Genomic DNA, 25218 nt, shown 5'->3' on the forward strand with positions numbered 1-25218 from the left:
TGCGATGATCATATTATTAACATCTTTAGTGATGAAGTGCCTACGGGCTATACTATATTGTCCATTTGAGATGTTGACAGTTGTAATCTTTACGATTCCCTGTCTAAGGTGGTGGGCTATGCCCAAGCCTCATAGTCTATATGATCAATGCGATCATGACTAATATCATCAGTGCGATGATTATTATTTTAACATCCTTTTGTGATGTCAATTGATTTGCATACGGGCCATAATATATCGTCTTTTAATGACAACGACAGTTGTGGTCTACGACTCCCTGTCCAAAGGTAGTGAACTATGTTCAAGCCTTAAAGCCCCTGATCGAATGAGATCGTGACTTATATATATATATGTATATATATATATAGATGTCCTTATGACAAGGCCTTTTGTGCCGTATCTATATGTCCTTCGTGACAGGCCTATTTACCATATTTAAATGTCCTTTGTGACAAGGCCTTTTGTGCCGTATCTATTTGTCCTTCGTGACAGGCCTATGTGCCGTATTTTGATGTCCTTTGAGATGAGCCTTTAAGCTATTTAATATTGTTAGTGCGACAATGATAGTTGTGATTTTATGATCCCTTGTCTAATAAGTAATGGACTACGTCCTATTTTCAATGCCATTGATGGTTCTTTTGTGACCTAGGCTAAATATATTGAATTATTTTTAGAAAACATTCGATAGAAATGTTATAACCAAATAGCCTATATGGTTTAATGATACCATGGCTTGTTAAGTCATCAATGTGATGACTAATTGTTATATTGCAACTAAGCAATTGTTATTTGGTGTTTAGTACCAAAGCTCCTGAAATGGCAAATTCTGATGAAGCTCACAGCTGTCGTAACAATACTAGCGATAATAATGTTGTAGATATAAATGCCGATGGAGATGATCTCCAAGCTTGAATTGACGCAGTAGTCGGCAAAGCCATGGATAATATCATGGAAAAATTAAGAGAGTCGAGTGCTACTCGCTCAAAGTCCCATTCAAAGCCACATTCATCAGCTCACAAAGAGAGCTCTGTTCACTTTTCGACTGCAAAGAGTGAACCAAAGAAAATAGTGTTTGATGGAAACCCCGTTCTTCTACGAACGGTTGTACGTATAAGTACTTCATCTCTTGCAAGCCTAGAGACTTTAATGGTAAAAAAGGGGCGATCGATGCCATGAGATGGCTCGATAAAATGGAGATAGTGGTTGATATCAGCGGTTGTGCTGATAAAGATAATGTGAAGTTTGTATCACAGTCATTCAAGAGTGAGGCCCTTACTTGGTGGAAAGCAATGATACAATCCACGGGAAAGATTCCCCTCTACAACCTGGAATGGTCCAAGTTCGTGGACCTGATAAAGGAGACTTACTGCCCTCAACACGAGGTGGAAAAGGTGGAGTCAGATTTCTGACTCTCATGATGAAAAACATGGATTGTCGGACATACGTGACCGAGTTCAACTCCCTTTCTAGGTTGGTACCATATTTTATAACTCCTGAGCCCAAACGCATTGCGCGTTTCATCGGTGGTTTGGCACTGGAAATCAAAGGGCATGTTAAGGCTTTAAAGCCTACATCTTATAGATCCGCTGTGGATCTATCTCTGTCACTCACACTGGATGTGTTGAGAAATAAGTAAGCCAAAATTGAGACTGACGGAAAAAGAAAGAGGGAGGATGAAAACTCTCAGAAGTCGAAGAAGAAAGGAAAGTTTGGGTTCCATAAAAAGAACCACCAGGGGTCTGATGATAGGCCTGTCTGCAAGACTTGTAATCGAAAACACGGGGGACAGTGTCGACAAGATCAACAGGCCAAACCCTGTGGCATCTACAAGAAGACGGGTCACAAGGCTATAGATTGTAAGGATCTTAAGGACGCCATCTGTTATGGTTGTGGTGAGAAGGGCCACATTAAGACCAATTGCCCTAAGAATGCCAAGAAGCCTGGAGAGGCTAAGAAAGGAAATGCACGGGCATTCCAAATGAACGCCAGAGAGGCCGTGAATGACAATAATGTCATAACGAGTACGTTCTTGATCAATGATGTCTATGCTAGAGTTCTATTTGTTTCAGGTGCAGATAAATCATCTGTAGATCTTAAGTTTAGTAAACTTTTAAACTTGCCCATAAGAACTCTAGATATTACGTATGAGATAGAACTTGCTGACGGAACTTTAGATACCGCATCTTTCATTCTTGATGGATGTTCTCTATCCAATAAGAATCATTCTATTCCTTTCTCTTCTGCCAATGAAATTGGCGGGGTTCGATATCGTTTTGGGCATGGATTGGTTATTGCATAACCAAGCTCATATCGCTTGCGATAAGAAACTCATCGAAGTTAAAACCCCATCCGGTGAGATGATCACTATTCAAGGAGATATACACTATGGATTGCCTAAACAAGTGCCTATACTTAAGGCATCCAAGTGTTTGAAGAGCGGATGTGGCATCTACATGGCACATGTGACGGTAGATGATCTGAAACCTAAGATTGAACATATTTCTGTAATCTCTGATTACCCAGATGTTTTCCCTGATGAACTACCTGGTTTACCGCCTGAGAGGCAAGTGGAGTGTAACACCCCGAAAATATAAAACTTTATGTTAAAGTTATAAATTATTAATAAACGGGAATTTACTAGCTAGGAACCTTTAACCTAGTTAGTTGATAGACTAGAAATAACTCATAAAAGGTTAAAACTTATTAAATAAAGTGTGGAACAAAGTTGAAGGGCTGGAATTGTCAAAACTAAAATTAAATCACCATTAGTAACCAAACACTCCAAATTTTGGAGTGTTGGTCGATCAGAACAGAAGAAGGGGGCGACACCCCATTCCAAAACCCTAAACTCTCAAAAACCTCAAATTGAAAGCCCAAATCTGTTCTAAAACGAAATCTAAACATAGATTAGCGATCCTCATCACGAAGGGATTCTAAGGTATGTAAAAACTTGTGTTAATTTCTTGCTTGAATTTCTCATGATGTTATGAAATCTGGAAAATTGTTGTTGCATGAGTGTTATTTGGTTAATTTAGAATCAATTTGGTGTTTAGAAGTTAAATTCAACCAATTACATGTGAAATCATGACTAAATTCAGAAAACTCCATGAACACCTTGAAGGTGGGTTGTGGGTTTTACAATGTGATGATGAATTCTAGGGTTCTTAGAGGTTAATCTAGTAAAATTGACCTTAGAAGATAGTTCCAGGAAAGAGGTGATGTTTACATGACATGTGATAGCTTAATTGAAGTTAAGTTGGCTAGTTAGCAACTTATAAACATGAAAACAAATGAAATAGAAATTCTGCCTCCATAATGTTCGTTGAAATGCCTCAAAGAAGGTTTTAAAAGAAAACTGAATTGTAAAGTTTAAACGCATAAATACGAAGTATCACGAACGTGCGTTATGTGAGTAAAACATGGAGTTCTAAACATAAAGTGCTTGAACTCTTTAGGAAAAGAAGCCGTGGCATCTAGTGGACAAACCGGTGTGGACGCTCGTTTGAAGGGCTCGCTTTGAAAGGTATGTAACATGCCTCGTTACATTATGTAAATTTAGATCGTTGTAGTTGTTTATCAAGTTTCTAGTTAAATTGGATTGGAGCGAAGGCGTTGTCGTATTTGAATACTAGTATGAATGACGAATTTAGCTCGTTGGTAGTTGCCATGAAGGAAGGAAATTCCATAGGCAAGCCAAACGGGTCAAACAATCAAGTAAACATGATCTATATTCCGAATATGATAAATTGATGTATGTAGTGGCTATAGTATGATGTACTAGAAATATTAGACCTTTACTACTTTGATAATGCAGGATGTTGAAACCCGAAAGTTGGAATTTTGGTTGAAATGCTCAAATCAAACAAAAGCATGAATTCCCAGGTGCTACCGTAAATTAAGGTGTCACCGTAATTTACGGTAGAGGGTTTTGATTTACGGTGGTTTTCTCCTGTGTTACGGTGCAACCAGGAATTTCCAGCACTCACCGTAATTTACGGTGGTACCGTAAATTACGGTGGAGCCTGGAACACTTTTATATTCTTATTCTTTTTAATGGGGAGTTAAGTCTTTAAACCTTATCATTCTTAAACATCAAGAGCTAACGATCTAATTGTTGATTCTTAGGTAATTAGAAGTCAAGGATGGCGATCAAGTGACAAGATGAATGAACCGAACACTCCACTTCGAAGCTTCCGCTATGTTGAACTTGTTAAACAGTGTTTCTTTTGTTGTAATCAAAGTCTTAAACAACAATATTACGTTCTACTTTTGCTTTTAGTAGGCTAACTAGTAAAAGTTTTGAAACTTATGTATCATCTATCGGCTTTTGGTATAAAATAGTTATTAAATTCTAGAATAAATATGAGGGTGTAACAAGTTGGTAATCAGAGCCTCGGTTGTCAATAAGTGTTCGGTTCAAGCTTGATCGACCATCCGGTAAGAACTAATTTCAGTTAATAAACCTTATATTATGTAAAGAATGAGAAATGAACTCACATGCATGAAATGAGCAAGTAAGCTCAATCAACAGCAAGAACGATCAAATCAAGTTGTGAACTTGATTGAATCAACAGCAAGAACAATCAAGTCAAGTTGTGAACTTGATTGAATCAACAGCAAGAACGATCAAATCAAGTTGTGAACTTGATTGAATCAACAGCAAGAATGACTAAATCAAGTTATGAACTTGATAGAATCAAACAAGAACGGCATGTGTTATAAATGGAATGTTTTAACAATTTGTGTAAACATTTCAGAAACGAAGATGGCTGATAAAGGTAACGATGATACGGTGCCAAGAGTCACCGAACAAGTCAGGGAGGCGATTGCTGAAGAGGTTGGAAAGGCAATCGAAAATAGTCTGGCAGGCTTCATTGATAGAATTCAAAATACAGATCTATCAATGGTAGAAGATAGAATCAAGAAATTAGAAGACGACTCAAAACTTGAAAAGGAAAAACAGGGAGGAAGAAAACCTTGTTCATACAAGGAATTCATGGCTTGTAAACCACCGGTATACAATGGGGAGGTTGACCCAATAGTGTGCCAAAGATGGCTAAGTGATATCGAAGGGGTATTCGAGAGAACCCATTGTGATATAAATGACTATGTGGCCTATGGTACGGGTCAACTAAGAAATCAAGCAAAAGATTGGTGGGATAACAAGAAGAGAGAGATCGGTGCTGAAGCTGTTAAGATCATGACTTGGGATGAATTCAAGACGCCATTTCTGAAACATCATAGCCCCAAAGCGGTTATGAATAAAATCAAGCAAGAATTCATGCAGCTCAGGCACAAAAACGAGACCATAGACAAGATCACGGCAACGTTTATGGATAAAATGAAGTTTTGTGATGATCTTGTAACAAACGAAGAACAAAGGATATATTATTATCATAACATGTTGAGTGCCGAGTATAGGGAGTTTATCACCCCTTCCAAATACGAGACCCTTACCGAGATTATAAATGCTGCTCGGGAAAGGGAAATAGAGCTGAAAAAGAGTATCGAAAGGGGTGAACGGAGGGCACCTGATGTAAATCCCAGCCCTACTAAAAAGGCATGAACAAGTGAGAGCTCAAAGAAGTCTGATACGAAAGGCGGGTCACCGAGTTGCAAAATTTGCGGGAAGGGCCATAAAGGCGAATGTCATTACAAGGATAAGCCTTGTCCTATATGCAAGAAAACGGGACATATAGCCTTATCATGCCCGGAGAAGGTAACGGTTTGTTACAATTGTTATCGAACGGGTCATAAGAAAGCAGAGTGCCCGGAGTTAGTTGAAAAGAAGGGTGGGCAGGAACAGAAGGGTGAAGCCCATAAAGCAAAGGCAAGATCTTTTCAACTAACCGCCGCAGAAGCAAAGATTGAACCTGACGTGGTCTCAGGTATATTTACTGTAAACTCGATTCCTGCACGTGTGTTATTTGATACGGGTGCGAATAAATCCTTTGTTTCATATGGATTTATTCGACATCCTTCATTTTTTCTAACTAAATTACCTGTGCCCTTAGAAGTAGAGATAGGTAATAATAAAAGTTTTATTGTTTGCAATGTATGTGAAAATTGCAAACTGAGCATTGACGAGGAAGAATATCTGATACATCTAATCCCGATGTCAATGGGAGAATTTCAAGTCGTCGTTGGGATGGATTGGCTATCTCGATACCACGCAAAAGTCGTGTGTTTCCGTAAAGAGATAAAACTGACATCTCCGAGCGGGAAACACGTCACCATCTATGGCGAAAAAGGAGGCAATCCCATTGTATGCTCAATGTTGAAAGCTCACAAGCTAATGAAGCAAGGATGCAAAGCATTTATGATATACGCAAATGAACCCGAAAAAGAATTACGAAAGATTGGAGATGTACCGGTAGTACGAAATTATGAAGATGTTTTTCCGGAAGATTTGCCGGGGATACCGCCAGAACGGGAAGTAGAGTTCGGGATCGAATTGATTCCGGGCGCGAAACCCGTAGCAAAGGCCCCGTATCGACTTGCGCCGTCAGAATTGCAAGAATTGATGTCCCAAATCCAAGACCTGCTTGACGAAGGATTCATAAGGCCGAGTGTGTCTCCTTGGGGCGCACCGGTATTGTTCGTGAGGAAGAAAGACGGGAGTATGCGCATGTGTATCGATTACCGGGAGTTAAACAAACTCACGGTAAAGAATCGATACCCGCTCCCGAGGATAGACGACTTATTCGACCAGTTACAAGGTGCGAACTGGTTTTCCAAAATTGACCTTAGATCGGGGTATCACCAATTAAGGGTCAAAGAAGAAGATGTGCCGAAGACGGCTTTCCGCACGAGATACGGACATTACGAATTCCTTGTGATGTCATTCGGGCTAACAAACGCACCCGCGGCTTTCATGGACCTCATGAACCGGGTTTGCAAACCAATGCTGGATAAGTCGGTCATCGTGTTTATCGATGACATATTGGTATATTCGAAAAGTGAAGCTGAACACGCACATCACCTACAAGAAGTGTTAGAAGCCCTTAGACGAGAGAAGCTATACGCAAAATTCTCTAAATGTGCCTTTTGGTTACGAGAGGTACAATTTCTTGGCCACATTATAAGTGCTGACGGAGTACTGGTGGATCCGTCAAAGATCGAGGCGGTGTCAAAATGGAATTCCCCAAAGAACCCTTCTGAAATTAGAAGCTTTTTGGGACTTGCGGGATACTATAGGAGATTTATTCAGGATTTCTCCAAGATTGCGTCGCCACTAACCAAGCTGACCCGAAAGACAGAAAGATTCATCTGGGGTGTTGAACAAGAGAAAGCGTTTCAAACGCTAAAAGAAAAATTAACTCAAGCTCCGGTACTAACACTACCGGACGGAGTTGATGACATGGAGGTTTATTCGGATGCTTCAATATCGGGACTTGGATGTGTATTGATGCAACGAGGCAAGGTCATAGCCTATGCCTCGAGGCAATTAAAGATACACGAACAGAAATATCCTACGCACGATCTCGAGTTGGCGGCGGTAGTATTCGCATTAAAAATATGGAGGCACTATTTGTACGGAGTAAAGTGCACCATATTCACCGACCACAAGAGTTTGAAATACTTCTTCGATCAGAAGGAGTTAAATATGTGACAAAGGCGGTGGCTAGAAACGGTGAAGGATTATGATTGTGAAATACGATATCAAAGGCTAATGTAGTGGCCGATGCGCTGAGCCGCAAATCGGATTATACCCCAATACGGGTACGATCAATGCAACTGGTTGTGACTTCAAGCTTGCTTGAACAAATTCGAGAAGCACAAGATGAAGCTGTAAAGGCAGAAAACTGGAAAAAGGAAAGAATTATCGGCCAAGTTAAGGACCTAGAGGTGGGCAGTCACGGCCTGAAGACTCGCTTTAATAGAATCTGGGTCCCTAACACATGTGGGGTTAAAAAGCTTCTACTCGATGAAGCTCATAAATCCCGTTATTCCATTCACCCGGGAGCGACCAAGATGTATCATGACTTGAAGCAAAACTATTGGTGGCCCGGAATGAAGCGGGACACGGTGAAGTACGTGGAGAAATGTTTGACGTGCCTACAAGTCAAGGCTGAACACCAAAAACCATATGGTAAACTTCAACCGTTAGAAATCCCGGTTTGGAAATGGGAGCAAATTACGATGGACCTATTGACCAAACTACCCAAAACAAGTCGTGGCTTTGATGCTATTTGGGTAGTCGTGGATAGGTTAACTAAGAGTGCTCACTTTATTCCGATTCGCGAGACTTATACGTCTGAGAAAATGTCCGAGTTTTACACCAATGAAATCATAGCAAGGCATGGGGTACCGATATCCATTGTGTCAGATAGAGATACTCGATTTACTTCGAAATTCTGGCGTGAATTCCAAGAACAGATGGGGACTAAATTGTTTCTTAGCACTGCTTACCATCCACAAACGGATGGGCAGAGCGAAAGAACAATACAAACATTGGGTGATATGCTGCGGGCTTGCATTATTGACTTTGGGGGTAGTTGGGATGTCCATTTACCCTTGGTCGAATTCGCATATAACAATAGCTATCACGCGAGCATTAAAATGGCCCCGTATGAGCTATTATATGGGAGAAAGTGTCGGACTCCGGTATGTTGGGGAGAAGTGGGTCCGCGGGGGCTAGCGCCAACCGATATAATCCGAGCTACAAACGCGAAAATTGATATAGTTCGGGCACACTTGAAAGCGGCTCAAGACCGGCAAAAGGCATACGCAGATAAAAGAAAAAGGCCAATTGAGTTTCAGGTTGGCGATATGGTCATGTTAAAGGTTTCCCCATGGAAGGGTATCATTAGATTCAGAAAAAGGGGGAAGTTAAGCCCGAGATTTATTGGGCCATTTAGAATCACTGAACGGGTCGGTAAAGTGGCTTATCGACTTGAATTACCTGAAGAGTTGAGTGGAATTCATAGCACATTCCACGTATCACATCTTCGAAAATGTTTGGCCGACGAAACTGCTCATGTCCACTACGATGACATCGAGGTGGATAACAGCCTCAACTATGCGGTAAAACCAATTGCGATTTTAGATCGTAAGGAGAAAAGTTTGAGGAACAAGATATTAAGTCAAGTCAAAGTAAAATGGGAGCACAGAAAAGGGTCAGACACTACATGGGAGTCCGAGGAAGAAATGCGGCGACTCCACCCTACATTATTTGGTATGTAATTCGGTTTCGGGGACGAAACCCTTTTAAGGGGGGTGGACTTGTAACACCCCGAAAATATAAAACTTTATGTTAAAGTTATAAATTATTAATAAACGGGAATTTACTAGCTAGGAACCTTTAACCTAGTTAGTTGATAGACTAGAAATAACTCATAAAAGGTTAAAACCTATTAAATAAAGTGTGGAACAAAGTTGAAGGGCTGGAATTGTCAAAACTAAAATTAAATCACCATTAGTAACCAAACACCCCAAATTTTGGAGTGTTGGTCGATCAGAACAGAAGAAGGGGGCGACACCCCATTCCAAAACCCTAAACTCTCAAAAACCTCAAATTGAAAGCCCAAATCTGTTCTAAAACGAAATCTAAACATAGATTAGCGATCCTCATCACGAAGGGATTCTAAGGTATGTAAAAACTTGTGTTAATTTCTTGCTTGAATTTCTCATGATGTTATGAAATCTGGAAAATTGTTGTTGCATGAGTGTTATTTGGTTAATTTAGAATCAATTTGGTGTTTAGAAGTTAAATTCAACCAATTACATGTGAAATCATGACTAAATTCAGAAAACTCCATGAATACCTTGAAGGTGGGTTGTGGGTTTTACAAGGTGATGATGAATTCTAGGGTTCTTAGAGGTTAATCTAGTAAAATTGACCTTAGAAGATAGTTCCAGGAAAGAGGTGATGTTTACATGACATGTGATAGCTTAATTGAAGTTAAGTTGGCTAGTTAGCAACTTATAAACATGAAAACAAATGAAATAGAAATTCTGCCTCCATAATGTTCGTTGAAATGCCTCAAAGAAGGTTTTAAAAGAAAACTGAATTGTAAAGTTTAAACGCATAAATACGAAGTATCACGAACGTGCGTTATGTGAGTAAAACATGGAGTTCTAAACATAAAGTGCTTGAACTCTTTAGGAAAAGAAGCCGGGGCATCTAGTGGACAAACCGGTGTGGACGCTCGTTTGAAGGGCTCGCTTTGAAAGGTATGTAACTTGCCTCGTTACATTATGTAAATTTAGATCGTTGTAGTTGTTTATCAAGTTTCTAGTTAAATTGGATTGGAGCGAAGGCGTTGTCGTATTTGAATACTAGTATGAATGACGAATTTAGCTCGTTGGTAGTTGCCATGAAGGAAGGAAATTCCATAGGCAAGCCAAACGGGTCAAACAATCAAGTAAACATGATCTATATTCCGAATATGATAAATTGATGTATGTAGTGGCTATAGTATGATGTACTAGAAATATTAGACCTTTACTACTTTGATAATGCAGGATGTTGAAACCCGAAAGTTGGAATTTTGGTTGAAATGCTCAAATCAAACAAAAGCATGAATTCCCAGGTGCTACCGTAAATTACGGTGTCACCGTAATTTACGGTAGAGGGTTTTGATTTACGGTGGTTTTCTCCTGTGTTACGGTGCAACCAGGAATTTCCAGCACTCACCGTAATTTACGGTGGTACCGTAAATTACGGTGGAGCCTGGAACACTTTTATATTCTTATTCTTTTTAATGGGGAGTTAAGTCTTTAAACCTTATCATTCTTAAACATCAAGAGCTAACGATCTAATTGTTGATTCTTAGGTAATTAGAAGTCAAGGATGGCGATCAAGCGACAAGATGAATGAACCGAACACTCCACTTCGAAGCTTCCGCTATGTTGAACTTGTTAAACAGTGTTTCTTTTGTTGTAATCAAAGTCTTAAACAACAATATTACGTTCTACTTTTGCTTTTAGTAGGCTAACTAGTAAAAGTTTTGAAACTTATGTATCAACTATCGGCTTTTGGTATAAAATAGTTATTAAATTCTAGAATAAATATGAGGGTGTAACAAGGAGTTCAGAATCGACATCCTACCTGGGGCTGCACCAGTTGCAAGAGCTCCTTATCGTTTGGCACCAACCGAGATGAAAAAATTGAGAACCTAAATGGACGAGTTGTTGGAGAAAGACTTTATTCTGCCTAGCTCATCGCCTTAAGGAGCTCCAATTTTGTTTGTGATGAAGAAAAACGGTTCAATGCGTCTGTGCATTGATTACCGTGAGCTGAACAAGGTAACGATCAAAAACCGTTATCCTTTGCCCAAGATCGATGATCTGTTCGACCAACTGCAATGGGCAAGTTTCTTCTCAAAGATCGACTTGAGGTCAGGATATAATCAGCTGAAGGTTAGAAGTGAAGATGTTCCTAAAACTGCCTTCAGAACAAGATACAGGAACTACGAGTTTTTAGTGATGCCTTTCGGGCTCACAAATGCACGTGCAATATTCATGGATCTCATGAACAGAGTCTGCAAGCCGTATCTAGATAAGTTTGTCATTGTCTTATAGACGACATACTTATCTATTCTCGTAATCAATCCGATCACGAGAAACATCTTCGGTGCATCCTTGAGCTTTTACAGCAGGAGAAACTTTATGCTAAATTCTCCAAATGCGAGTTCTGGCTTCGTGAAGTCCAATTTCTTGGACATGTGGTTAGTGAGCGTGGTATCCAAGTGGATCCCGCTAAGATTGAGGCTATTATGAACTGTGAAGCACCTAAGACACCCTCTAAGATTCGTAGTTTCTTAGGACTGGCAGGTTATTACAGGAGGTTCATTGAGAACTTTTCGAGGATAGCCATTCCTTTAGCTACATTGACCCGTAAGAATGGTAAGTTCAACTGGGGTCCGAAACAAGAAGAATCCTTTGAGATTCTTAAGCACAAATTGAGCAACGCTCCAGTGCTAACTCTGCCCAAGGGCATTGAGGAATTCGTTGTCTACTGAGATGCTTCGCACACTGGCAAGGGTTGTGTGCTTATGCAAAGAGGCAAAGTAATTGACTATGCATCGCGACAACTGAAAGTGCAAGAAAGGAATTACACCACCCATGACTTGGAGCTAGGTGTCGTTGTATTTGCACTGAAACTGTGGAGACACTACCTTTATGGAACGAAGTGTATTATATACACTGATCACAAGAGTCTCCAGCATCTGTTCAATCAGAAAGATCTAAATATGAGACAACGCCGTTGGATGGAAACACTAAGGGGCTGTTTAGCAACTTCTGAATGGTTAAGTGCTGAATCAATAAGAGGTCTGAACCATTAAGTGTTGAATCCGTAAGAGGTCTGAATCATTAAGAGCCAATATAATGCTTAACCGTTTAGAGGCAAATGTCTGACCAATTCAGATTAGAGGTCTTAACCATTCAGACTTAGTATAATGCTTAACCATTCAGAGGCAAATGTCTGAACGATTCAGATATCTGCTCATGAAACAAACAGTCTGAACCATTAAATGTTGAACCAGTAAGAGGTCTGAACCATTAAGAGCCTCATTAAGAGGTAAACAAACAGCCCCTAAATGATTATGATTGCGAGATTCACTATCATCTTGGCAAAGAGAATGTAGTCGTTGATACGCTTAGTCGCAAGGAAAGGGTTAAACCTATAAGGATTAACGCCAAGAGCATTAAGCTCAGAAACAGCTTGAATGAGAAGCTGTTAGATACACAGAAACAAGCCCTGTTAGAGGCAAACCTTCCCAGTGGAGGATTAGGTGGAACTGTTGATCAATTGTCACCTGGGAATGATGGAATCCTCAGATTCAATGGTCGAATCTGGGTTCCGAACTTTGGAGGACTTAGAGATCTAATTTCCAGGAAGCGTATAATTCCAAATATTCAGTTCACCCTAGATGTGACAAGATGTACCAAGATCTAAAAAGGAACTATTGGTGGATGGGTATGAAGAAATCCATAGCCACCAATGTAACTAAGTGTCTGACGTGTTCACAGGTTAAAGCCGAACATCAAAAGCCGTCAGGAGTGCTACAACAGCTTGAAATTCCCACATGGAAGTGGGAGATGGTAACTATGGACTTGATGTCACACCCCAACCGATGGTGGAAACATCGGGATGAGACGAACAAATTGCTCAAAACTTCATAACACTATGTGACAATGTAAATTAAATTGAATTACATAAATTGCTAAAAATGTCATACAAGAATCAAACGTAAACTACATTATTTCAAACATACATTGACAAATAAATTAATCTAAGTGTGTTTCTAAGTCCACCTAAATCTTGTTTCTTCACTTAGCATCATCTTGTCTATCAAACCTACAAAATGTATTAAAATACAGTCAATCAAAGTTGGCGAGTATACAAGTTTTCATACATAGCATAATATAGATTAAAATTGTTTAACGGCTCATATCCAACGTGAATAACCATATGCAAGTTACAAATATGCTGAAACGGTGTAACAATATGTTCAAACCCAAGAATCCAACGCGTTAATATAGCCTATCCCAAAGAACAACGTGTGACACCCTAGGAAAACCATGCAACTTAACTAGCTTCCTCAGTGAGTACGTACCAAATTTCGGGACGAAATTTCTTTCAACTTGGGGATAATGTGACAACTCGTATTTCAGAACCCATTTTTGTGTTTAATGTAACGTATATGGACCCTATATGATTATGTGAACTATGATGATTAATGAGATGTTATGCCGTTACGATATGTGCATGTATGTATGTAGTTGGATTACACAAAACAAACTGATCGCACAACAACTCGATCGCACATGCCTTTAGGCTTTGGTCCCTTATTACTCTCGGCCTACACTCTTTTCTTTGAAACCGAAACCAATGGGCAACCCATGATGGGTTCGGCCCACTTCCTTTGCACGCATAACCTTAGGAGGAGGGGTATACTCCTCATTAGTTGCAAAACACACAACACACACAAACCCTATTCTTTTCCTTCTCTCTAGAAGCCGACGGCGAACACCCCCATCTCTCTCGAAGCTTTTGATTCGGATCATCCTCTTCTCTAATCGGTTAGTGTTTGTGTTTACTGATTACATGTTTGATGATGTTGTGATGTGGGTGCTATAATAATCTTGCATGATGATCTAGGGTTCTTGTTAGCATGATTGATTATGATGTTAATTCTTAGTGTTCATGAAATCGGCTCGTATGTGTATACTGGAATATGTTCATATTAATCGGATTTGCATACTATAGATCCAGATCCGAGTGCTTGATAATCGGCTGTTGTGATTTAATTGTCGAGGTGGTTGTATGATGGTTAGGGTTTGCTTATTGATACAAAAGTTCATAAATTTGATGATCCGGATTGAATGGTTGAATGTTGTTCATGTCTATGATATTAGGGTTCATATGAATTAAAGGGCAATTGCTTTGTTTGATCGAGAATTTGCATGATCTAAAACTGATTGGTTGTTGATTGATAATTCCCTAAATGGAAACCACGAAACTGATTGCAAGATTTTAGAAATAATTAAACTAATCGCACAAGTTACCCAGTCGCACGAGTGCCAGATGCACAAGTGCAGTCGCACAAGCTGGGTATAGTCACTCTAAGCACCGTGTACAATCAGCTTATGCATGATCGCACAAGACCTTGTGGATCGCACAAGGCAGTGCCGATCGCACAAGGCTTGGGCCACACACAAACAATCGGACTGTTGGGCCTTAAAGCCCAATATCCAGGCACAACCCAACCGGATCGCACAAGTCGTCTGGATCGTACAAGACTAATTGGATCGCACAATTTACTTTTTGGTTAACTGTTGGGCCGTGTATATGTTTGGACTGTCTACATTAATTGGGTCGGGTATCTTTGGGCTTCAACGGGTGAATCGCACAAGGTTGCTGGACTTGTGCGAGCCCAATCCTTTGAATCGCACAAGCATGCATATATTATGTGTTTGACTGTAAACGTGTTACCATGATCAATACGTGTACATAACCTGTTAATTCCGTGAAAACTTATGTGCATTACTTGAAACCAAAATCTGACTTGTATGGTAACCATGTTAGGACGTGGTTGACCACTTATAACTCAAGTAACCTTTCTGTGTATCTGCCGAGCAAACCAAGGTGAGTTCACACTTCCAAGGCATGGGATTCCCGGTGGGTTGGGAATGGGATTGATAGCTATGATAGACTTGTACGTTCGCCACAACTAGACTACTTACCACTGTCCTCGGGTTATGAAGGGCACTTACGTAAAACCTACGTAAACTCATGCATACTACTGTCCTCGGGTTAAGAAGGGCACTTACGTAAAACCTACGTAAATCTTACACGTACTACTGTCCTCGGGTTAAGAAGGGCACTTACGTAAAACCTACGTAAACTTCGTACACACCACTGTTCTCGGATTGGGAAGAACACTTACGTAAAACCTACGTAAACTCATACTGATACAACTAGTCTAGTGCATATGACATGGGAAGCCCCCACTAACTGAACATACATTCAGCTTAGTTAATAACACATAGTTACGCAACGAACTTACTATTACTGATACGAACTCATTGACTGAACAATCAACTGTGAACTCGCTCAACTAGTTGTTGACTCTCAGCTACATGCCTTGCAGGTCAATAGGTATTCGAGGAGCTTGCACTGGGAGGCGCAGTCGTTGTGGACATGGATCGTGGATGCCATGTTAAATATTTATAACATTTCAAACTTATTACTTATGTTGGGTTTTACATTATTGCTTCCGCTACACACTTGATTATGTTTTGGTTTTTGAACACCTTTCGTATTGATGAATGACTTTTACTTATTACCTATAATGTTCAATATGATTGGTGGCTTGATCCTGGTCATGTCACGCCTCCATGCGGTGATACTCCACGTGTGGATTTGGGGGTGTGACAGATTGGTATCAGAGCCATTGGTTATAGAGAACTTGGTTTTAATAAGGGGAAAATGTTTTGTTAAAACCAGACTATAACCTGTACAGTGCTCAGCGATCCACAACGACGCTTCGCTCCACGTGCAAGACTCAACATTCTAGGTGATATTGTATATGTTTTATTGCCTACTTGCTAGATTACGTAGAACTTTGCTCATGGTATGCTTAGATATACATAGCCACTACTGCTTGAAAACACTTGTGTGCTTACTCTCTTCTGTCATCGCACTTTTCACGAACCTCTCTCACTTATGTTCCCTTTGATATGAAGATCATGAGTGGACCCGTTTACATGACTCAAGCCCAGTTGACGGCTCTGATTAACGAACAAGTTGCTGCGGCACTTGCAGCCGCACAAGCAGGAGGTATACCCTGCAGTTGCAAACTCACTCTAGGATCTTTAGATCCTACACTCCTAAACCAATTCTTGTGTTAAACCTTGTCCTGTTCTTATACACAACAGGTCAACACGCTCAGCTACTTGTATGTACTTTCAAGAATTTCATGGACTGTCGTCCTAGCATTTTCAGTGGCACAGAAGGAGCAGTTGGACTCCTCCATTGGTTTGAAAAGCTCGAGTCCGTATTTGAGATGTGTGAATGCCTGAGGCTCGCAGGGTGAAGTATGCCACTGGTACTCTCGAAGGCATTGCGCTGACTTGGTGGAATGCGCAAGTTCAGATGTTAGGGCTGGCAGCTGCTAACGCCACCCCTTGGAACGATTTCAAGGAACTGATCAAGCGGGAATACTGCACTCGTGATGACATCCACAAGTTGGAGGTGGAATTCTTTAATCTGAAAATGGCGGGGTCGGAGATTGAAGCATATACAAAGAGGTCAAACGAGCTGGCCATCTTATGTCCAACTATGGTGGACCCTCCTATCAAGCGTATTAAGTTGTATCTCAAAGGGCTAGCACCAGAAATCCAAAGTCATGTGACATCGGCCAACCTTGATAATATCCAGGATATTACACGCCTTGCTCATCGCCTCACAGATCAGGCAGTGGAACAGAACAAGCTGCCCAAACGTATCAGTGCTACTAATACTACTACTTCCGCTACTCCCAGTGACAACAAGCGGAAATGGGATGGGGATTCCAGCAAGGATTAAGCTACAGCTCAGTCTCAGGTACAGCATCGAAAGACTGATACCTACCAGAGCCCTGGTCAGCAATCTTCTGGTAGCCAAAGGCAAGGTAGATATCGAGGAAATCACCCAAGGTGCAACAATTGTAACAGACACCACAGTGGCCAGTGCAACAAGGGTCGTTGTCAGAGGTGTCTCAAGATGGGTCATGAGGCCAAGGATTGCAGGAGCCCACGGCCTGCAACTCAGGATCGCCAGCAGCAGCAGCAAACACCGCAGAATCAGCAACAGGGCAACAAGGGATGTTTTCATTGTGGTGCTGAAGGTCACTTCCCCAGTAAAACCGAAACCAGAACAACAACAATGATCAGGGCAATGGGAACAACAACGGGGGAAATAACAATGATAACAACGGCGCTAGGGGTCGAGCATTTGTGCTGGGTCAGGGTGATGCAAGGAATGATCCTAACGTAGTGATGGGTAAGTTCCTTCTCGACGACTTTTATGTTTCTGTATTATTTGATTCGGGTGCGGATACCAGTTATGTGTCTTTAAAAGTTAGTCAAATGCTTAAACGTACACCAACACCTTTAAACATCAATCATGTTGTAGAGTTAGCTAATGGTAAGAGTTTAGAAGCCACGCACATAGTCAAGGGTTGTAACATCGTTTTAGCTGGTCAGACCTTTTCTATCGATCTTATCCCTATAGTTCTGGGTAGTTTCGACATCGTTATCGGGATGGGTTGCTTATCTCAACAACAAGCAGAGATCCTATGCAAGGAGAAGATTGTTCGTATTCCCCGTTCTAGCAAAGAACCTCTCGAAGTTCAAGGCGACAAGAGTGGTGCCGTGGTTGGCATCATCTCCTTCCTGAAGGCACAGAAGTGTTTACGAAAGGGCCACACTGCCATTTTGGCACTCGTTACTGATGCGTCGACAAAGGAGAAGAGATTAGAGGATATCCCAGTTGTACGCGATTTTCCTCAAGTGTTTCCTGAAGATTTACCTGGGCTACCGCCTCATCGCCAGGTCGAATTCCAGATCGAGCTAGCTCCAGGAGCAGCACCAATAGCTCGTGCACCGTATCGCTTAGCCCCATCAGAATTGGAAGAACTATCCAAACAACTACAAGAACTCTTGGATAAGGGTTTCATTCGTCCTAGCTCTTCGCCTTGGGGAGCTCCAGTGCTATTTGTGAAAAAGAAAGACGGTACCTTCAGGATGTGCATCGACTACCGTGAGCTTAACAAGGTAACCGTGAAGAATCGCTATCCTCTTCCACGCATCGACGACCTGTTCGACCAATTGCAAGGGTCAAGCTATTATTCGAAGATAGATCAGAGGTCAGGCTACAATCAACTGAGAGTCCGGGATGAGGACGTCTCCAAAACAGCATTTAGAACTCGCTATGGCCACTACGAGTTTCTAGTTATGCCATTCGGGTTAACAAACGCGCCTGCGGTCTTCATGGATCTTATGAACAGAGTGTGCAAGCCATACCTGGACAAGTTTGTGATTGTATTCATCGACGACATCCTGATCTATTCTAAGACTCAGGAGGAACATGAGCAGCATTTATGACTCATTTTGAAACTACTTCGAGTAGAACAGCTGTATGCAAAGTTCTTGAAATGCGACTTCTGGCTTCGTGAAGTCCATTTTCTAGGCCACGTGATAAACAAGGACGGGATTCATGTTGATCCATCCAAGGTAGATTCGATTTAAAACTTGCCTGCACCGCGTACACCAACGGAAATTCGCCAATTCTTGGGTTTGGCAGGGTACTACAGAAGGTTTATCAAAGACTTCTCGAAGATTGCGCAGCCGCTTACGCTACTGACACAGAAGGGTGTCACCTACCGTTGGGGTAGTACTCAGGAAACCGCTTTTCAGCACTTAAAAGATAGGCTCTGCAGCGCGCCTATCCTTTCCTTGCTAGAGGGCACGGACGATTTTGTGGTCTATTGCGACGCATCCATTCAAGGTCTTGGATGTGTGTTAATGCAATGTGACAAGGTCATTGCTTATGCGTCACGATAACTTAGGGTTCACGAACGAAAGTATACTACGCACGATTAGAGCTGGGAGCTGTTGTTTTCGTGCTTAAGATATGGCGACATTACCTGTACGGTACCAAGTGCACCATCTACACCGATCACAGGAGTCTCGAGCATATCTTCAAGCAGAAGGAATTGAACATGCGTCAACGACGATGGGTCGAACTTTTAAACGATTACGAATGTGCCATCAAGTACCATCCAGGCAAAGCCAATGTGGTGGCTGACGCCCTCAGTCGAAAAGATACTACACCTAGGCGTGTACGAGCATTACAACTCACTATTCAGTCTAGTCTTCCTTCCCAGATACGAGATGCTCAGGTGGAAGCATTGAAACCAGAAAACGTCAGGGCTGAAGCCTTATGCAGTTCAAGGCAACGATTAGAACAAAAGGAAGACGATGCTTACTACGTAACTGGACGCATCTGGGTCCCACTTTATGGCAACTTACGCGAGCTTGTAATGGATGAGGCACATAAGTCTCGCTACTCGGTACATCCTGGTTCAGATAAGATGTACCACGACCTTAGAACTACGTATTGGTGGCCTAGCATGAAGGCCCACATAGCAACTTACGTTGCCAAGTGTTTGACTTGTGCGAGAGTCAAGACGGAATATCAGAAACCATCAGGCCTACTTCAACAACCAAAGATACCACAATGGAAATGGGAGGAAATTTCTATGGATTTTGTTACTGGCCTGCCTAGATCCCAGCATGGAAACGATACTATTTGGGTGATCGTGGACCGACTCACAAAGTCTTCACACTTCCTGGCTATTAAGGAAATGGATAAGTTCTCCACTCTAGCAGACGTATATCTTAAGGAAGTTGTCTCAAGTCACGGAGTGCCGACCTCTATTATCTCTGATCGTGATGCATGATTTACTTCAGAACTGTGGCAAGCGATGCACAAATCTTTTGGCTCTCGATTAGACATGAGCACGGCTTATCACCCTCAGACGGATGGGCAGTCTGAGCGCACTATTCAAACCCTCGAAGACATGCTTAGGGCATGTGTGATTGACTTTGGCAATAGCTGGGAAAAGCATCTGCCATCAGTAGAATTTTTGTATAATAACAGCTACCACACCAGCATTCAAGCTGCTCCATTTGAGGCATTGTATGGGCGTAAATGCCGATCACCTCTTTGTTGGGCAGAGGTGGGTGATAGTCAAATCACTGGTCCAGAACTTGTGGTAGACGCAACAGAAAGGATTTCTCAAATACGGCAACGAATGGCGGCGGCTCGTGATCGTCAGAAAAGCTACGCTGATAAGCGCAGGAAACCACTCGAGTTCCAGGTTGGGGATCGAGTGCTACTCAAAGTTTCACCTTGGAAAGGTGTAGTTCGCTTTGGCAAACATGGCAAGCTCAATCCACGGTATGTCAAACCGTTCGAAATCATAGAAAGAATAGGCAAAGTGGCCTACAAACTAAACCTACAAGCAGAACTCGGTGCAGTTCACAACGTTTTCCACATGTCGAATCTGAAGAAGTGCCTATCAGATGAGACCCTTATAGTTCCTTTGAAGGAGCTCACTATCGACGAACAGTTGCGATTCGTCGAGGAACCTGTTGAAATCACGGACCGGGATGTTAAGGTCCTCAAGCACACTAGAATACCTCTTGTTCGAGTTCGTTGGAACTCCCGTCGTGGCCCAGAGTTCACCTGGGAACGCAAAGACCAAATGAAACAGAAGTATCCCCAATTGTTCGTAAACAGTACAACCACTACTGAGGCTGAAGCTACTGCGGAATTTCGGGACGAAATTCCAAACCAACGGGGGGAGGATGTGACACCCCAGGAAAACCATGCAACTTAACTAGCTTCCTCAGTGAGTACGTACCAAATTTCGGGACGAAATTACTTTCAACTTGGGGATAATGTGACAACTCGTATTTCAGAACCCATTTTTGTGTTTAATGTAACGTATGTGGACCCTATGTGATTATGTGAACTATGATGATTAATGAGATGTTATGTCGTTACGATATGTGCATGTATGTATGTAGTTGGATTACACAAAACAAGCCGATTGCACAACAACTCGATCGCACAAGCCTTTGGGCTTTGGTCCCTTATTACTCTCGGCCTACACTCTTTTCTTTGAAACCGAAACCAATGGGCAACCCATGATGGGTTCGGCCCACTTCCTTTGCACGCATAACCTTAGGAGGAGGGGTATACTCCTCATTAGTTGCAAAACACACAACACACACAAACCCTATTCTTTTCCTTCTCTCTAGAAGCCGACGGCGAACACCCCCATCTCTCTCGAAGCTTTTGATTCGGATCATCCTCTTCTCTAATCGGTTAGTGTTTGTGTTTACCGATTACATGTTTGATGATGTTGTGATGTGGGTGCTATAATAATCTTGCATGATGATCTAGGGTTCTTGTTAGCATGATTGATTATGATGTTAATTCTTAGTGTTCATGAAATCGGCTCGTATGTGTATACTGGAATATGTTCATATTAATCGGATTTGCATACTATAGATCCAGATCCGAGTGCTTGATAATCGGCTGTTGTGATTTAATTGTCGAGGTGGTTGTATAATGGTTAGGGTTTGCTTATTGATACAAAAGTTCATAAATTTGATGATCCGGATTGAATGGTTGAATGTTGTTCATGTCTATGATATTAGGGTTCATATGAATTAAAGGGCAATTGCTTTATTTGATCGAGAATTTGTATGATCTAAAACTGATTGGTTGTTGATTGATAATTCCCTAAATGGAAACCACGAAACTGATTGCAAGATTTTAGAAACAATTAAACTAATCGCACAAGTTACCCAGTCGCACAAGTGCCAGACGCACAAGTGCAGTCGCACAAGTTGGGTACAGTCACTCTAAGCACCGTGGATAATCAGCTTATGCATGATTGCACAAAACCTTGTGGATCGCACAAGGCAGTGCCGATCGCACAAGGCTTGGGCCACACACAAACAATCGGACTGTTGGGCCTTAAAGCCTAATATCCACTCGCACAACCCAACCCAACCGGATCGCACAAGTCGTCTGGATCGTACAAGACTAATTGGATCGCACAATTTACTTTTCGGTTAACTGTTGGGCCGTGTATATGTTTGGACTGTCTACATTAGTCGGGTCGGGTATCTTTGGGCTTCAACGGGTGAATCGCACAAGGTTGCTGGACTTGTGCGAGCCCAATCCTTTGAATCGCACAAGCATGCGTATATTATGTGTTTGACTGTAAACGTGTTACCATGATCAATACGTGTACATAACCTGTTAATTCCGTGAAAACTTATGTGCATTACTTGAAACCAAAACCTGACTTGTATGGTAACCATGTTAGGACGTGGTTGACCACTTATAACTCAAGTAACCTTTCTGTGTATCTGCCGAGCAAACCAAGGTGAGTTCACACTTCCAAGGCATGGGATTCCCGGTGGGTTGGGAATGGGATTGATAGCTATGATAGACTTGTACGTTCGCCACAACTAGACTACTTACCACTGTCCTCGGGTTGTGAAGGGCACTTACGTAAAACCTACGTAAACTCATGCATACTACTGTCCTCGTGTTAAGAAGGGCACTTACGTATAACCTACGTAAATCTTACACGTACTACTGTCCTCGGGTTAAGAAGGCCACTTACGTAAAACCTATGTAAACTTCGTACACACCTCTGTTCTCGGATTGGGAAGAACACTTACGTAAAACCTACGTAAACTCATACTGGTACAACTAGTCTAGTGCATATGACATGGGAAGCCCCCACTAAATGAACATACATTCGGCTTAGTTAATAACACATAGTTACGCAACGAACTTACTATTACTGATACGAACTCATTGACTGAACAATCAACTGTGAACTCGCTCAATTAGTTGTTGACTCTCTGCTACATGCCTTGCAGGTCAATAGGTATTCGAGGAGCTTGCACTGGGAGGCGCAGTCGTTATGGACATGGATCGTGGATGCCACGCTAAACATTTATGACATTTCAAACTTATTACTTATGTTGGGTTTTACATTATTACTTCCGCTACACACTTGATTATTTTTTGGTTTTTGAACACCTTTCGTATTGATGAATGACTTTTACTTATTACCTATAATGTTCAATATGATTGGTGGCTTGATCCTGGTCATGTCACGCCTCCATGCGGTGATACTCCGCGTGTGGATTTTGGGGGTGTGACACAACGGGAGGTTAACATGCTTAACTTAACAAGACCCCAAGTTTCAAGGGCGGTGCGTTAATCCTATAGCGCTATAATTGTTAAGGTAGGCTCGTACAAAGTTAATGAGCATATCGACACGAAAAGTTTACATAGCATACAATATTAACAAACATCATATAGTTTCATGTTCAAACATGGATAGAGAGTGATTCAAAACGTTCCAAGTGTTTCGTGTTTTTAAATAGAATACATGTTGCACCCAAAAGTGGTTTAAAAGTAAAATGGGTTTGAGTATACTCACAAAATTGCATATGCTTTCCGATTATCCAATGTGACGAAGTTTTCGAGACAAGAAGGTTGATTTGGAGTTTAAGGGATGTTTGTATTCGGGCTTCGGGGTTCGGAGTTTAAAGTGCATGAAAATAGACATATGAGGAAAATAATCATCTAGTCATATAATACTTGTTTGACACTATGAAACTCAAAAGAGTTTAAATGTTTTCATGGGACAAAATGCCCATTAGAATCGTAACAAGTACCATAGTCTTTATATGATGTAATCTAATACTTTGACAAGTGACCATTAGTTCATTATCAAAGGTTTGATTAAATGGATAATATATAGGTTATGTAATATATGATAAAGTCATATAATTCAAGCATGAGGTAGGAGGATAAATCCTCCATTTAGGAACCTCTTTGTATATCACATAAGTCATGCATGAGGTAGGAAGAACAAGTCTTCCATTTAGGTACCTCTTGGGTGTTCACCGCTACACTTGTTGTCATAGACAACAAGGAGGGTCATGAATATACAATAAAAATGAAATATTTACAACTAATCTAAGGAAAAACATCAAGCAATGTGTGGATTTTTAAGTAGGATAACCCAAGTTATCCTTACAATCACACAAAAAACAAGCTTTGAGCTTGTTCATTACTTGTGGGTTAAACCCTAACCAAAACAAAATGTTTGTGAGGTTTAAACCTCTGATTTTAAGTATCACAACCTTGTTTTTAAGCCCAACTAACTATACAGTTGATTATGAGCATAAGGACATAAGAATGTGTATGAGAAACCTCAAGTTCAAGCAAGTTTAATAAAGTTTAAATCAAAAACAGAAAGTTTGTATCACTTTAGAGCTGTTTTGGTGATGTTCCAGGCCTTGGTTTTCCATGGAAAACCTGTGGAAACATACCTAGGCTTGTTCCATGTGATTAGAAAGAAGAATCATAGAAAAAGGTTAAGAAATGAAGAAGTTATGCACTCTTAAGCAACTTGTAACGAATCTACCCTCTTCTGATTTCCAGCTGCATTTTTGAGTGTTTAGAGAGTGTTTGAGGTGAGTTGTAAAGTGGAAAATGTGTGGAAAACACTTGGGGTTTATAGGGAAGTGATTAGGGTTGGGTTTGGTGAGAATTTATTACAAGAAACACACTTTAAACATAAGAAAACACAACAAACAGGACCCAATCAGCGAGCTGATTAGCCTGTTCTCGGATTTGGGAGCCTCGTGGGGCGCGTAAGGCACAGGTCAGGTGGGTCGCGACCGGTGAGCCGCACCCCTGATGGTTCAAGTTTGAATTTTGTCAAATTATACCCCTGGACTTTCATGTTTTAAGGGCATTTTAAGGTGTTTTTAAGCACGAGAAACATTCTTAAGGGTGTGTTATGTAATTGTATCATAGAAACAAATATAAATGAGTATAAGAAAGTATGTTTGTCGAGTTAAAGTATCAAATTTGCATAAATTGAGTATATCAATCACGTGTTTGCAAGTTGTCGTATTTTGCACAAATTGTGAAGTAAGGGTCTTATGTTTAATAAGTTTGAGCGTAAGAACTTGTATAAAAGGTGTGAAACGTGCATGTAAGGAAATACGAATGATTCGAATCTCAGACTTTACAACGATTAAAGTCTTGGATTTACGACGATACAATGAATTATGATTTTGAAAGAGACAAACTTCTAAAAATAGATTTCA

General features: G+C 41.1%; 1 protein-coding gene and 1 long non-coding RNA gene across 2 annotated transcripts; both read left to right on the plus strand.

The window, feature by feature from the left end:
* Positions 1–1190: 1190 nt before the first annotated feature.
* On the plus strand, positions 1191–2299 carry LOC110882217. The gene is made up of 2 exons (XM_022130295.1): positions 1191–1396; positions 1663–2299. Exons 1-2 carry the CDS (start codon positions 1191–1193, stop codon positions 2297–2299), a joined length of 843 nt encoding a protein of 280 aa, XP_021985987.1.
* Positions 2300–3453: 1154 nt separating this feature from the next.
* On the plus strand, positions 3454–10880 carry LOC110882251. Its single transcript, XR_002560031.2, has 3 exons — positions 3454–3523; positions 10109–10176; positions 10779–10880. It is a non-coding gene; the product is annotated as an uncharacterized LOC110882251 (long non-coding RNA).
* The last annotated feature ends 14338 nt before the right edge of the window (positions 10881–25218 follow it).

The sequence above is a fragment of the Helianthus annuus genome, chromosome 10 (assembly GCF_002127325.2).
Source record: "Helianthus annuus cultivar XRQ/B chromosome 10, HanXRQr2.0-SUNRISE, whole genome shotgun sequence".
NCBI classification, from domain to species: Eukaryota; Viridiplantae; Streptophyta; class Magnoliopsida; order Asterales; family Asteraceae; genus Helianthus; species Helianthus annuus.